This window comes from Mesoplodon mirus (genome assembly GCF_964341445.2).
Source record: "Mesoplodon mirus genome assembly, chromosome: 3".
Classification (NCBI taxonomy): Eukaryota; Metazoa; Chordata; class Mammalia; order Artiodactyla; family Ziphiidae; genus Mesoplodon; species Mesoplodon mirus.
Genome location: NC_138978.1, coordinates 37,753,637 through 37,769,366, shown reverse-complemented (window position 1 = coordinate 37,769,366; position 15,730 = coordinate 37,753,637). Strand labels below are relative to the sequence as shown.

Genomic DNA, 15,730 nt, shown 5'->3' with positions numbered 1-15,730 from the left:
AAGAAAATTAACCTATTAAGTTACTGGAATTTAGGGTAATAAAAAGAAAAATATAAAAGAGTGGTATGGGCATGTGGGGGTGTATTCTACTTTTCTATGTGAAGAAAAAAGAGAAATAAGAATGTATTATGTGTTTGCTTATTATTGTAAAAAGAAAGTTAGGAATAATAAACTAGAAATATAGTAAACATAGTTACCTATAGGGATGGACGGAACTGAGGTAGAAGAGATAGAGAAGGGAATAAGATTGTGAGTGTACCTTTTTATATAGTTTTGAGTTTTGAAACATTTAAGTGTTTTACACATTCAAAAAATATGTTAGGAAGTCAAAAAGGATGAAAAAAGAAAACCTTAAAACTGAATATAAGTAGAAATAAATAAGCCTTATATCAAATGTATAACATAATCACACAGAAAAATTCAAGAAGTTTTGGAAAGAGCATACCAAAGTTGAAAAGAATTACAAAAGAATCATGGACTTCATTTAGTAGATTTGTCTTTGGAATGGTAATTTGCTAGAGGCAGTCTCTCTACCTTGTATAACCACAAGAAAAGAAGTTGGGAGTTGGGAGCAATTCTGAAACAATCTTATGTGCGTGGTAGGATAGAACAAATGAGTACATATATTAGTGTTTTGGGGAGTCAGGGCTCTCACAGTGGGAGAAGAGAAATAAAGGTGGGAATGTGGTGGTTGATTTGAATGAGAGATGCCAGTTTAAACTCAAGTGAAAATAAAAATCAGTGAGAGTGCTTTTAAATTCAGATTCCTGGGTCACAACTCCAGAGATTTTGAATTAGTCATCTTAGATCCTAGGAATCTGCATTAAAATTCATCTCAAGTGATTCTGGTGTAAGTAGACTGTACTTTTGAGAAACTACTTTTGAAGCTGGGTTTTCGAGGCCAAGCAATATGCCATTATCAGTTATTTAACCCGGGCTATTTTTCTCCAGCTTACTCTCTGCCATCCTAGTTATGTCTACCTCTACTCTCCCAACTTCTTTTCTTTTTTCTTTTTCTTTTTTTTTTTTTTTTTTGAGGTACGCGGGCCTCTCACTGTTGCGGCCTCTCCCGTTGTGGAGCACAGGCTCCTGACGCGCAGGCTCAGCGGCCACGGCTCACGGGCCTAGCCACTCCGCGGCATGTGGGATCTTCCCGGACCGGGGCACGAACCCGTGTCCCCTGCATCGGCAGGCGGACTCTCAACCACTGCGCCACCAGGGAAGCACCCAACTTCTTTTCTTAGGGTTGTTAGAGGTAGTGTCTCCCCAAGTTGTGAGGTCTGAAGTCATCTCTTTTCTTCATTATGTGTTGTAAATACATGTCTTGGCTCTCATATCTCTCCGGGTGTTTTTATTTTCTAAATATGCTTTTGGTATTTTTTCCAACAGATTTGTGATTCCCCTATGAAAAGCATTATACTCTAGGTTCTGAGTTGGTAGACAGGATCCCTACCCTTATGGAGCCTACTTACATTTTGATATAGAATACAGTATGGAGGAGGAAGACCATTAAACAAATTACTGTGTGGTGAGAAATGCACACTTGGCCTAAGCTAATAATTTATGAAAGTCAGAAAGGACTTCCTTAAAGAACTAATGTTTAAACCAAGAATGAATTGAAAGTTAAGTAGGCTCAGTTAGGTGAAAGGGATGGAGGAAGGCTGGCAGCAGTAACTTTCACAGGGGGAGCAATAAATGGAAAGCCTAGAGGTGAGAGAGACCATTGGAGGGGGTTAGTATAGAGAGCATGACAGCAGGATAGGGTGAGATTATGAAGAGTCTTGTGGAGGCTTTAAGGATTTTAGGTTTTATCCTAAGTGCAATGAGGAGTTACTGAAAGGTTTTAATTGAAGCAGTAATGTCAGATTTGCCTTGTGAAGAGGTAACTGCCTGTTGGGTAGAGAATGGTGGAGGAGGGGTAAAGAGAGGAAGGTAGAGGGTGGACATCAGTTAGGAAGCTGTTGTACTAGTTTTGGTGAGACTGGTGTCCTGGACTGAGGTAGTAACAGAAGAGATGGAATAAAGTAGGTAGATTGAAGGTAGACTTACAAGATTTGGTGACAGATTTGTTTTAGATGGTGAGAAGGAGGGAGGAGTTAAGGAAGTCTTACAGGTTTCTGATTGGAACAGTTATATGAATAACTGTCTTTAAATAGAGAAGGGAAAACTGGCAGAAGACCGCACTGGGAATAAAGATTGAGTTTAGTTTTAAACATGTTGAGTTGGAGGTGTTTCTGGAGATGTCTAGTAGATTGTTGAGAATACATGTTAACTCAGGAGAAAGGTCACACATGGTTATTGAAGCCATGGCTGTAGATGAGATTGCTCAGGCAGCAAATGTAGAAGTGAAAAAAGGACAGTGGCAGAGTCTTGAAGATTTCCAGCTTTTAAGCTTTTTGTAGAGGAGGAAGATCTAAGTAGAGATGTGTTCTTCCACTGTGAAGCCATTTAGAAAACATGACCATTTTGCTTTCTTCTTCTGACCATCTTGATTTTGTTTTTTTCCCATCTTGAACTTTTTAGATGGGTAATTTTTCTGATTAGTTCCTTCTTTTCCTTGTCTTCTTTTGGATTTGGAGTGAGTATTGTTTATGATTTCATTTTATCTTCACTATTATTTTATTAGTTATACCTCTTCCTAAATTTTGTTTTAGGATGTGATTACTCTAGGGTTTACCACCCACATCTTTAACTTATCACACTCTACCTTCATTATACCATTTTATGTATAGTGTAAGAACTTTATAAACCTTACACAGTTGACCCTTGAACAACCCGGGGACTAAGGGGCGCTGACCCCTGCACAGTTGAATGTATAACTTTACAATTGGCCCCCCATATCCATGGTTCCTCATCTGCAGATTCAACCAACCTTGGATTGTATAGTACTGTAGTATGTATTTATTGGAAAAGTCCGCATATAAGTGGACCTATATAATTCAAACCCGTGTTGTTCAAGGGTCAGCTGTACTTCTAATTCCCCTGAGCCAACCTTTGTGTTATTGTTATTGTACATTTTACTTTTACATGTTATAAATCTCATAAATAATTGTTATATTTGCTTTAGACAGTTATCTTTTAAAGGCATTACAGATAAGAAAAAGTGATTTTTAAAATTTGCTTTCATTTTCACAGTTCCTGGAACTCTTCATTTCTTTTTGTAGATCCAGGTTTCCATTTGGTATCATACTTCTGCCTGAAGAACTTCCTTCCAATATTGCCAGCCAACTGGCGGTACAAGAAATGACTTCTTTCAGCTTTTGTTTGTCTAGAAGTCTTTCTTTTGCCTTCATTTTTCAGAGATATTTTCACTGGATAGAGAACTGACTTTTTTTTTCTCTTAGTGTTTTAAAGATGTCACTTTGTTGTCTTCTAACTTGCATGGTTTTTGAGACATCGCTTTAATTCTAATCTTTATTTCTCTGTGCATAATCTTTCTTTTTTTCTCTTGCTGCCCTTCAAGATGTTCTCTTAATTTTGATTTTCAGCTTTTGGGCTATAATGAATATAGTTGTGTGGATTTTTAATTCCTTCTGCTTGGTGTTCTCTGAAATTCTTGCATCTGTGATTTGATGTCCTGCATTACTTTTGGATGATTCTTGTCTGTTACATCTTCAAATTTTTCTTCTACCCTATTCTTTTCCATTTCTCCTTCTGGGACTCTAATTACGTGTATTGTTCCACAGTTCTTGGATGATCTTTTTTTTTTTTTTGTATTTGTGTATATGTGCATGCCCACGTGCATGTGTGTTATTTTGGATAATTTCTGTTGATCTAGCCTCAAGATACCTGAGCCTTTCCCTAATTGGGTCCAGTCTACTGATGAACCATCTAGGGAATCCTTTATCTTTTATCATGTTTTTTATTTCTGTCATTGACATTTGACTCTTTCTCATAGCTTACACATCTCTGTTGAAATTCCCCATCTCTTTATGCAAGTTGTGCACTTTTTTCTACTTGGTGCCTGAACATATTAGTCATAGCTTTTTCAAAGTTCTTGTCTGATATTTTTAACATCTGCGTCATCTCTCAGTTGGGTTTTGTTGATTATCTCTTGACAATGGGCTTTTTTCTTTTTTCTTGCTTTTCCATGTGTCTTGCAATTTTTGATTGAGTTCCAGCTACACGCGTAGAAGAATGGTAGAGATAGAGGTAAATACTATTTGTACCTGTAAATGGACAAGCATCTTTTTTCATAGGCCATTTGTGTGGGGAGTCAAATTACACTCATCAGTAGTTGAGCTGGATTTGGGTTTTGTTGTTGGTATCTTTGCCTTTAGTATACCACAGACTTTACATTCCTCCTGCAGTAGACTCCTGTTACCTTGTGCTTGGAGTGGGAGGCTTGGGTGCTGTAGGGTTTTCTCAGTTTTCCTGTTTTCTCTTTAGGTTTAGTTGTTTCTGCCCACCTTGCTACAGATAGGGGTCTCTGTCCATGCTCCTGCCCCTCCTCTCTCTGAAGGTTGTCATTACTTGTTATTCACTGCTGGGCTTGTGGTAGGGGCTGGTGTTTTTTTTTGGGGGTGTGTGTGTCTTGATCCAGCCTTAGTCTTATTCAGGCCCTTGGACTGGTGGGGCTTTTTCAGTGTTTTTTTTCCCTCAGCCAGGTTAGTTATCTTTGCTCATCCAGTTACCTTTGCGTGGGAGTTTCCTGTCCCTTTCCAAGCTATAGTCATCCTCCACCTCAGCATGGTGTATTGGTGTAGGATACTGGCCCCTGGGTAGTTTCTGACACTTGTCCCATAGGTGAAAGGATTTTGCTTCCTCCATCAGTGGATCTTTGCCTGTATCCTGGGAAAGTGTTTCCTATCCCTCCCTCGAGGCAGAAGGGCTTTGTTTCCATTCTTTCCTCAGAAGTAATCTTTGCCAGAGCCCTATGGGTGAGAAGTTTTGCTACCCCTACCTCAAACTTAAGTTTTTTGCTTTGTAAGATCTGTAGAAGGTGGTGTGGCTTTTTTTCCCCTGTGGCCATCAGTTACCTCCTTCCTGCTTATGCCACGAAGGAGACTTTTCTCTGTTTTCCTTTCCTGCCCCCAGTCTTTCTTGTGAGCATATGGTGAAGGTCCAAGAGCTTCTTCTGAGCTTGAGAGTGAGTGGAAATTTCCCTTGTGTCTGGGATCCTTGCTACTCTAAACTGATACCATGCTTGGCCTTGCAAATTTTAGCTAATTTCTTGGGTGCTTGAATGGTGGCCACCTCTTTCTCCCATATTCTGCCGAAAAGTGAGACAGTTTGTCCCCTTTCTCCTTGAATGGGCTTATTCCTCTTAGGAATTTTATTTGTTGGGCTGCTTTGCAACCTCAGCTCTCTGATGTGGCTTAAAAATAGACTTTTTTTTGGCCTACCCATTGGTTTCTCATTGTTTGGGAGGGATCATCAGTCTTTGTAGCTGTTTACATTCCAGGTAGAGGTGGAACTCCCATTCATAAGTTTTAATTGATGTTTGGTAATAAGATAGGCTTGAATTTACATTCTCTGGTCATCTTTTAAAAACTTCTTTAATCCCAGATTACCTCATGAGAGGCAAGTTTTAATGTAGGCATTGTTAGAGTTCCAAAGTTTATATTAAAAATAAAATGACATTATGCCAAAATATAACCCCCTGCCCAATATCCAATTCTAAGTAGTGGCTAAATGCAATTGGAGCCCCTCCACCAGATACCTGGCCATTTTGGAACAAACAAAATTATGAAATGGATTTTAGAGCATTTAATTAAGAAGAAATGGCCTTTGTGTATTTTCTGTAAAAGTTGTGGCATAGTCCTGTTTATTGATGAAAGATTTCCTGTTTCACAGATTCTCCAGGTATCTAAGTGCGTTTTCCTTCCATCCAAGTTGTTTATTCTTTCTTGCTACATTGAGGAACCTACGTGTTCTTGCTGGCTTCTCTAGTCAGTGTCTTCCCATGTGGTTTTCTTTCTTAAATATTGTAGTGACAACCTAATTGGTTTTTATGTACTCTTGTAATGGAGCAGTGGAATTTTTTTGTTTATAACTTTTTAAACTCATTAAAAAGTGGTAACACATGTGCCTTGTAAATCATTTGAACATTGCAGAAAAGTGAATGGAGGAAAATAATCATCACTTATAATTCCATGTAGAATAACTCTTAGCATTTTGCATTATGGCTTGTTTCCAAGAATAAATAAATTGGCTAATAAATATATATCACAATTAAAATCATAATATGCATACAATTTTATATTTGGTATTTAACGTTAATCACAGACATCTTCCTGCATCACTGAAAGGTCTTACTAAACATTTAAAATGGGACATATAGTCCATTATTTGGAGTTTTGCAAAATGCACTAGAAACTGTCTTTTCCAATAACTACTCCCCTTTGTAGCATTCATAATTTGAAAATCAGAAAGGTTTAAATTTGAAGCTCATTTAAAAAACGTATTCCATTTGTAATTGTATTCCGGTGCATAGAGATATTTAGGTTTCTGATTCTGTTTTTAAAGGGGGTTTTGGTTTTTGGATTCCAATGACCTTATGGCTTTTCTTTCTTTTTTAATTTCAGAATTCCATACGACATAATCTGTCACTGAACAAGTGTTTCCTTAAAGTGCCTCGATCCAAGGATGACCCCGGAAAGGTAGGATTCATTTTCTTAAGATAAAATAATTGGATTCTTCGTTGTATCTGTTGGCATGTTTGAATCTGAGTTATATTAAGAAAGAGAATTGGAATGAAAGCATTTAGGAACTCGTCTAGTTCATTGATAAGGAACCTTTGTGAAAGAGCAAGTCCTCCTTTACCCACCCTGCCCTATTCCACCTCACCTCACCTCACCTCACCTTACCCTTTTAGTTGGTATGCTTCAGGGACCAGCCAGACAGGGAGAGATTTCTTTTTAAGCAGTGAGAAGCTAGCTAGCTAGTATAGAGCTGGTCCTCTGTTATAGTTTGCTGTTTCTAATCTAGTTTTTGTTTGGTTATTTTCTTAAGTGTTATGCATTAAATTAAATTTGGCTTTTGAATTGCTTGTTGGAACCACAATTTATTATTACGTAGAAGAAGTGAATCTGTATGTAATTGGCAAGTGGAAGTAACTCTTACCTGAAGTAAAATTTTCTCTGTTATATCCTTGTTTTCTTAGTTGCTGTTTTTTCCTCTTCATTCATTTATCTTTTGCCATTGTTACATTTTTAGTATTTTATCTGCAGAAATGTCCCTTTTTTTTGGTTTCAAAGCCATGTCAAAATACATTGTGGCCTGAACTTGGTACTAGTTGCTTGGTTTCTAAAGCTCAGAGTACTTGCTTGGACCATATTTGGTTGTCATGATAAATTGTTAGTTAGATTAGGACTTTGAGATAGTTTATCTGTTGTCAAGCACACATTTTTTTTTGGATGGTTAGACTTCTTGTCATCTTCTTCAGGCTACTGTCCCTGGAAGAATTTTTCTAAAATGTAAGCCTGGTCATGTTATCACCCTGTTTAAAAGCACTCCCCAGTGTCCTGGACATGTTTCTTTGTTATAAAATATCCTTTACTATCTTTTCCTTAATCTGCCTTTCTAGCAATGATTTCACCTCACTCAAGACCCACTGTGAGGAACTATTGATACTTGAGGTTTCCCAGACATGCCTTTCCTATGGTTTTCTCTTATTGCACAAACTCCCTCTACTTGTCTGCGTACTCCTTGTTTTTTAAGATTGAGCTGCAACATTACCCTCTGAAGTTTTTTTGTTTTCACATACTTCAGCTGAGTTTGTTGTTCCATCTTTTGAGTTCCCGTTACTTTGTCAGCACTGTAGTAGTTCCTAACTGGTTTCTCTATCCTGGGGCTTAGTATCTCCAGTTTATAGTAGCCAACCATCTTTCAGAAAGGTTAATCTAATCATATCTCTGTTTAAAATCTTCATTGGTTATCTATTGCCTTTAGGTTAAAGTCTGAACTTAAGAGGGTAGGGACAGTATGTGTATTGTTCACTTTTTAGCCCCTGTTTCTTGCACAGTGGCTGGTGGCACTGAGGAGACACTCTTGAGGAGACACTCTTGTTGAATGAATGAATGTAAAGTTCACCCTTGAACAATGCGTGGGTTAGAGTCACTGACCCTCTGCACAGTCGAAAATCCCAAGTATAATTTATAGTCATCCCTTGGTATACACTGTTTCTGCGAATCCACAGTTCTGCATCTCCTGATTCAACCAACTGCAATCGTGTAGTATTGTAGTATTTAATGTTGAAAAAAATCCATGTATGAGTGGACCCGTGCAGTTCAAACCTGTGTTGTTCAAGGTCAGCTGTATTGTATCCTCTGCTAGACTGTTATCTTCTTGAGGTTGGGCATGGAGAGTTATTCATCTCAGTTGTAAAGCAGGCACTCTTAAATAATGAATGTTTTATAGCACCTTCTATGATCTGCCCCATCAAGTTGGTTCTCAATAAGATTGAATAGATTATTGTAATAGTCTTATTTGACCCAGTTTATTATTTGTCTGTATTCATAACTCTCTAAGATTGTGAATAGGAATTGGTGAAATTTTTCTTTCCTTTAAAGCAGGCTTATTATAAAAAAAGAGGAATTATAACTTTTTATATTTGCTTCATTACAATTTCTGATGGGTAGTGAGTGTATGTGAATCTGACTAAAAACCTTCTTAATAGAGTTTAGAGATTAGCTGTTTTATTAGAGTTCTGTGAAGATACTAATTGGAATCTGTAAACATTTGATTCAGATTTGATTTTTAAATGAGGTTTAAATCATTAAAAAAGAAAAAACCAATACCCATGAATGCTGAACTGTATTATGTACTAAATTTTAACCAGTTGAATATCTATTTTAAAAATCTTGTGCTGTTAGGTTTTTTTTGTGCAGAACTTAAAAGCTTTTTCTACCTTTAATTAAATAATATCATGGGGTAAGGCAGGTGAATAAGTAGTACCATGTTGTTCTTTGCAACTATTCATTTTGAATCAGGGTTGTCTTACTCCTATGCAACCAAAACAGTACAGAAATAAATTGAATCCTGGGAGGTTAATAAAAGCTTTCAACTTTTACCATTAGTCTTTAATTTTAAAGTTTCATTTTTATCAAAACACATCATTGTTCTCATTGACTTTGGTGATTATAGTAAATATACATTTGATATGATAAGTGTCATACATTTATCATTGATGTCATAAATATCATACATTTGATAATACATTTCTACTAACAGAATCATCTTTATTTTCAGTCTCAAGGTGAGATTTAAATACCCGTTCTTATTGATTTTGGTCAGAAGTAAATGTTGTAAATCTGATCTTATAAAATACATTTATACGAATAAAATCATTTTAGTTTTTGATATCAAAATAAGATTTTTGTTTTAAAAAGTTCTATTGCTTAAAAAAAAGTTTTGAAAACGTCAGATCTAGCCCATTTTATAGACGAGGAACTAAGTAAGGCCAGTAAATGAGGAATGACTTGCTCAAGTTCAGTGTGGAATTAGAACCCAAGTGTATTGGCCAGACTTACTTGCAAGTCACAGAAACCTATTGCAGACTAACTTAAGGGAGAAAATATCTGCAGGAAGGGCTGGAACTGGAGAGGATTCTTCAGTTGTATCACCGGAGATGTCTCTTTACATCCCTTAGTTCTGCTAGCTTCTCTGATGGCTTCATTTTCAGCCCAATTTGTGACAGAGATGGCCATCGGGAGCTTCTGGCATATATTCTACTAGTTTAGTAACCCTTAAGCAGTGAGTGAGTGAGTGCCCTCCCCACCAAATCCCCTGGAGTACCACAGACATCTTAGAATGAGTGCCCAACAAGCAGAATACACTTGGTTTCTTGGTTCCTAGACTGGTGTTTTTTCCACTATACCAGTTTTCCTTGAAAGGGAAGCCAAAATGTTAGTTAAGTTTTGGTACTTATGAATTGTTTTTTCTTTTTGTATTACAGTGTTTCCTGGCATTTGAGGAGCTTTTCCAAAACCACCCTCACCACAGTGGGAGAAAACCATTGAGCCAAGGTGGGGTGGGAGTAGTTTTTGGTCTTGGGTGATGGGTGTACTTTAACACCTTAGGATTTTGCTACCTGCTGCCATGATCCAGATGGGTCCAAGAGGTAGAGTTAGAAGTAGCTCATACAGCTTCTTCTTCCCTATACTTTTATGGTATAACTCCCTGTTCAGTGTGTTACCAGAGAGGTGTAGAAGCCTAAAGTATTGTTTAATTACAGGTGCTTTTATATGATTATTTATTCCTGACTCAGTCCTTTATTTTCTAGAAGCTTTTGTCATAAAAGCCCTTAATATTTGATACTCTCCCATGTACATGATGGTCTGAAATCCATTTTTCTCAGTTCCCTGAAACTAAATACAAACAGCTACATTATTGCTTTCTTTAAAAAGAAACCCAAAATAAAATTATATTTTGCATCCATAGCTCTGCTGCTTTTTTTGGGATAGATTTCTATTTTCTTTTCCCTTGATTATAGCCCTGTTTCTGTATCCTGCAGTCTTTTTTTTTTTTTTTTTTTTTTTTTTAATTCCTGCCTCTTATCTCCTCTTATCATTAGCTTTGTTTTTTTGTCTGTTTTTTTTTTTTTTTTTTTGCGGTATGCGGGCCTCGCACTGCCGTGACTTCTCCTCATTGCGGAGCACAGGCTCCGGACGAGCAGGATCAGCGGCCATGGCTCACGGGCCCAGCCGCTCCGCGTCATGTGGGATCTTCCCGGACTGGGGCACGAACCCGTGTCCCCTGCATCGGCAGGCGGACTCTCAACCACTGCGCCACCAGGGAAGCCCTGTCCGGTTTTTTGATCTAATTTTTTTGGTAAAAGCCTTCTTATTCTGGAATTCACAAATGCCTCTTAATTATCTTCAAGGTAAGTATTTTGCTCACATTATGGAAAGCCAAATCCTATCAGCTAAATTCAGTTTTTTAAAAAAATAGAGTTCTGTTTTTTTGCTTTCCAGCTTAATCTTTTCTCAACCTTGTTCCCTCTTCTCTAGCTCAGGAAAATGATACTTTGACTTTAAAGGAAATAAAAGATTATAAGAAGTAGTTTTAACATGCATAATTAAATAGCAGCAATTGGGCTCTAAGAGAAATGAGATGATAGCTAAGAAGTTTAAGACCCCGTGAAGGCCCCATGCGTGGCCTGGGAGAGATAACTACAGTGAATTCATAGTAAGAAGAGGTTTTTGTTTTTTGGATGCTTTTTCTTCCCTGGGGTGGGGAGGTTGTAAATGCTCAATGGCTGTGGAGATTGGGGGTCTCCTGGTTTGTGAGGAGACAGCAGCTCACTGCTAGAGAATAAACTTTTGGAAGTTCTGAGATTGTGGTTATTTTCTACTCCTGCCCTCTGTCATAATGTAAGAGACCACAACACAGTTGACTGATTGCTTTTGTTCAAAGGGTATTCTTTTTTGGCCATGTTAGTATTGTGTTGTATTTATTTGTAAATTGTCTGTTATTTGTTAGTATCCTGTTTTGGTCATTTCATTTGTAGAGGGTTGTAGAAAGACTGGAGAGGTTTGAGAGAACATAAGATATAGCATTAAGTGATAAACAGTGTTGCAGGAATCATAGGTATGTACCTTGAAGAAGGAAGATAGTATTAAGTTTAATAATAGTCTTAAAATAGATGTATGATTTTTGTAAGGAAGAAGTTGACGTCTTATCTGTGTCTTTGAATAAAACCAAGCAGGAAGTAGAACTTAAAGATAGGCAAGAGTTCAGGTGGACAGAAATAAGTACATCATATTATTGGAGTGAAAAAAACACTCATAGGGTTCCCAAGGGAGGCTTTAGAATTTGCCACTTCTAAAGCACTTCAAGGAGAGAAGAAATGATTACTCTTCGTAGTTTTAACTCATGATAGATAAGAACCCCCTTTTGAAGGCTGAGAAGAGGACACGATCAAGAGCGACCCATCAGAACAAAGTTGAGATAGAATCAGGAACTAAGGGAAGTAATGTAAGTACTAACATGAGGTCAAGAGTGAAGAAATGGGTTGATGCCAAGAGTGCATGTTAAGGCAGAAGTGGATTATGAATGTAAGGCGGTCAGTTAGACAAACCAGGGTTAGAAAACCCAGACTAAGCATTGAGAGAGGCATTCAGAGAGGATTTGAAAAATTGGGTTAGATAAGAGGTGAGGGTCTGATTCAGAGAGACAACGCTGCAGAAACAGAAAGTGGTGCTGGCACAGAACCCTGACAATACACTGTTAGTCAAAGCAGTTTAGTTAGAGCTGCCTTTTACTTGCACATGCAGTAGTCTCTGTTCTTAAGGGTGGGAAATAAGTTTGTTGCTGTTGGCCTTTTTTCTTTTCCAGATCTTTTTAAAAAATAATTTTTTTGCCCTGAGATTAATTTTTTAAAAAATTATACATGGTAAAATTTACTCTTTGGCCTATAATTCTAGTAGTTTGACCAATGCATACAGTGTAAGCATCACCATGGTCAAGATACAGAACGGTATTGCCCCTTGGTAGTCAGTGCCCCCCTGCCCCCACTCCAAGTCCTGGCAACCACTGATCTATTTTTTGGTCTTATAATTTTGCCTTTTCCAGCAATTCGTATAAATGGGACTCATACATTAGGTGGCCTTTTGAGTCTGACTTCTTTCGCTTAGCATAATGCGTTTAAGATCCATCTGTGCTGTTAGTATCAGCAGTTCCATTTTATTTCATAGAGTTCATCTTACAGATTTACCAGTTTAGTCACCATTTGAAGAGCATGTGGGTTGTTGCCTGTCATAAGTTCATTTGAGCATCAAGTTATTTTCTTTTAGGCTTAGATTCAATAATTAATTTGATAAATACTGAGATACAAGACAGTTGAATTAACCTAAACTAGTAACATATAAGTCATACTATCTATCACATGTGAGTTACAGTAAGTATTATATGAGTTATAGTAAATATAGGTGAGCTGTCTGTCTTTTGGAAATCAGTTGTGATGTAGTAAAAACCTTATTTGATAAGAACTGCTGATACTAACAGCATCTTCAACTTTTTCTAAAAAGATTAGGTTAAGGCACTGATGATTTAAAAACAAGATATGGCCAACTATTAATTGCTTAATAGAATATACTGTTTTTAAGTATCCTAAACATGTAGAGAAACCATTTACTATACTATAATCAGTATACTAATTACATATTATTAATTTTTTTAACATCTTTATTGGAGTATAATTGGTTTACAGTGTTGTGTTAGTTTCTGCTGTATAACAAAGTGAATCAGCTATATGTAAACATATATCCCCATATCCCCTCCCTCTTGCGTCTCCCTGCCACCCTCCCTTTCTCACCCCTCTAGGTGGTCACAAAGCACCAAGCTGATCTCCCTGTGCTATGTGGCTGCTTCCCACTAGCTATTTTACATTTGGTAGTGTATATATGTCAGTGCCACTCTCTCACTTTGTCTCAGCTTACCCTTCCCCCTCCCCGTGTCCTCAAGTCCATTCTCTACGTCTGCGTCTTTATTCCTGTCCTGCCCCTAGGTTCTTCAGAACCATATTTTTTTAGATTCCATATATATGTGTTAAAATACGGTATTTGTTTTTCTCTTTCTGACTTACTTCACTCTTACATAGTATTTTTAATCCATTGATTAAGAGTGAGTTCCTTAATAATCTTTTCTGGGCAGCACTTAGATTAATTTGATAATCAATGTAAAAGTAATAAAAGACTGTATTTGTTCAACAAGAATGTTCCAGAGACCTGAGCTGGCGTTGGAATAGTTTTTGTCCATACATTCATTCAGCCAGTTAGCCACCCAAGCTACCTGCCTTTGAGTGCCTACTGTGTATTGACTGTTCGTAGCCTATTTTTGTGGTCTGAGTAGAGTGATTATTTAACCTGTTGCCCAAACTAGAAACTTCTGAGAATAAAAAGACGTTTTTCTCAATTACGTATAGGCAATAGGTATAAACCAAGACTAAAACCAGGAAGGATGTTCACTCTGTCTATATGGTGCATGCAAATGCTGTGCCTTGGAGTTGTGGGCAGCTACCCAGGAGCAGCACCCTAAGATGATGGAGGGTAAAAACAAAACAAACAAACAAAAAAACCTTTAAAATTGGATTGCCATATCTAAACTGGGAGAGAAAAAACACTGAGACACATGGTCTGAAGCCAAAGAAGTCAGGGACAAAAGGGATCCAGTACTATGTCTGAGGCTCTTGATATGGTGTGCACTGAGAGCAGAGAATAGTCTGTGATGATTCACTTTACCAGTGAGCATATATACATGATAATATAGTTAGTTAAAACATAAAACCCACAGATTTAGCCATTTGGAATGGCTAGCTATTTATGACAGGGACTGCTTTCCCCAGGAATATGAAATTAATATTCTTCTTGGGTTTATTTATATTTAATCAGATAATGGCATTTTTATTAGGCTATTTCTAATCTAAGAGCTGTTAAAGAAAGGTCATATCAGTGTGTAATAGAGCAGGGGACTTTGTACTGACATAAAATTTCAGTCAGAAATTATTGGAATAATTAAAATGTACTTTATTTGAAGTGATATTTTGTAATGCTGAAAATAAAGGCATTTAAGTCCATTGTTCATCTTTGACACATCTTGAAGTTGGCAGGTGATTCGGTTTTGGAAGATGTGTTCAGAGCTGGACAATTCTAGTTTGTGATCTTTCTTTGAGATTTTACAGACTAAGACATTGCCTTCTTCTCCAGGAGGACGTTAACTTGCTGTACCAGAATTGTTGATATAAGTTAATAATAATGTCTACATTTGTATATAGCTTTACAGACTAGGGGGCTATATTACATGCATTATCTCAATCTTTAAAACAAAGCTGTATTCAGGCCTCAGTTTTAGATAGTGATCTTTAGGTCCATAGTAGATTCTTCCATAACAGATTAGTTCACATAAATCTCATATAATGGAACGTCACATAAATGGAATCATTTGGTATATACTCTATGTCTAGCTTCTTTCATTCAGCATAATGTCCATGATGCTATTGCATATGTCAGTTGTTTCTTATTATTGCTAAGTAGTATTCCATTGTATGAATATACCACAATTTTTTGTCCATTTATCTGTTGGTGGACATTTGGGTTGTTTTCAGTTTAGGGCTATTATGAACAAGCTACTAAGAAATTCTTATACAAGTTTTCTATGGACATATGCTTTCGTTTCTCTTGAATAATGGAAGGGTTGTTATGTCAAAGGGTAGATGGGACATTAACTTGATAAGAAACTGCTAAATCTTTCTCCAAAGTGGTTGTGTAGTTTACATTCCCAGTAGCAAGACATGTGAGTTCCAGTTGCTCCATATCCTGACTGACAGTTGATATTACCTATCTTTTTTAAAATTACTTTTTATTGGAGTATAGTTGGTTTACAATGTTGTGTTAGTTTCTGCTGTACAGCAAAGTGAATCAGTTATACATATACATATATCCACTTTTTTAAAGATTCTTTTCCCATATAGGTCATTACAGAGTACTGAGTAGAGTTCCCTCTATCTTTTTAATTTTAGTCATTTTAGGGGATGTGATGTAATGTCTCATAATGATTTTATTTTGAACTTTCCTGATGACCATTGGTTTTGAGCATCTTTTTTATGTGCTTAGCTGTCATTTGTATATCTTCACTTCTTAAAGTTCTTTTAAAGTCTTTTGCAATTTTTTTTCTTTTAAAATTTGGTTGTCATTATTACTGAGTTGTAAGAGTTTTATATATATTTTAGATATGTCTTTTCTTGGATTTATATTGTATAACCATTTTTTCAAAATGTGATTTGCCTTTT

The 15,730-nt window shown here is 36.9% G+C and overlaps 1 protein-coding gene across 2 annotated transcripts in view; it reads left to right on the top strand.

Annotated features, from left to right (window-relative positions):
• Nucleotides 1–15,730, top strand: part of FOXJ3 (forkhead box J3) — a 136,647-nt gene that overhangs the window by 48,456 nt on the left and 72,461 nt on the right. For both annotated transcript variants that reach the window (XM_082614039.1, XM_082614038.1), the window contains exon 4: nt 6,528–6,602. In XM_082614039.1, coding sequence (XP_082470165.1) covers nt 6,528–6,602 — 75 coding nt within the window. The remainder of the gene's footprint in view (nt 1–6,527; nt 6,603–15,730) is intronic.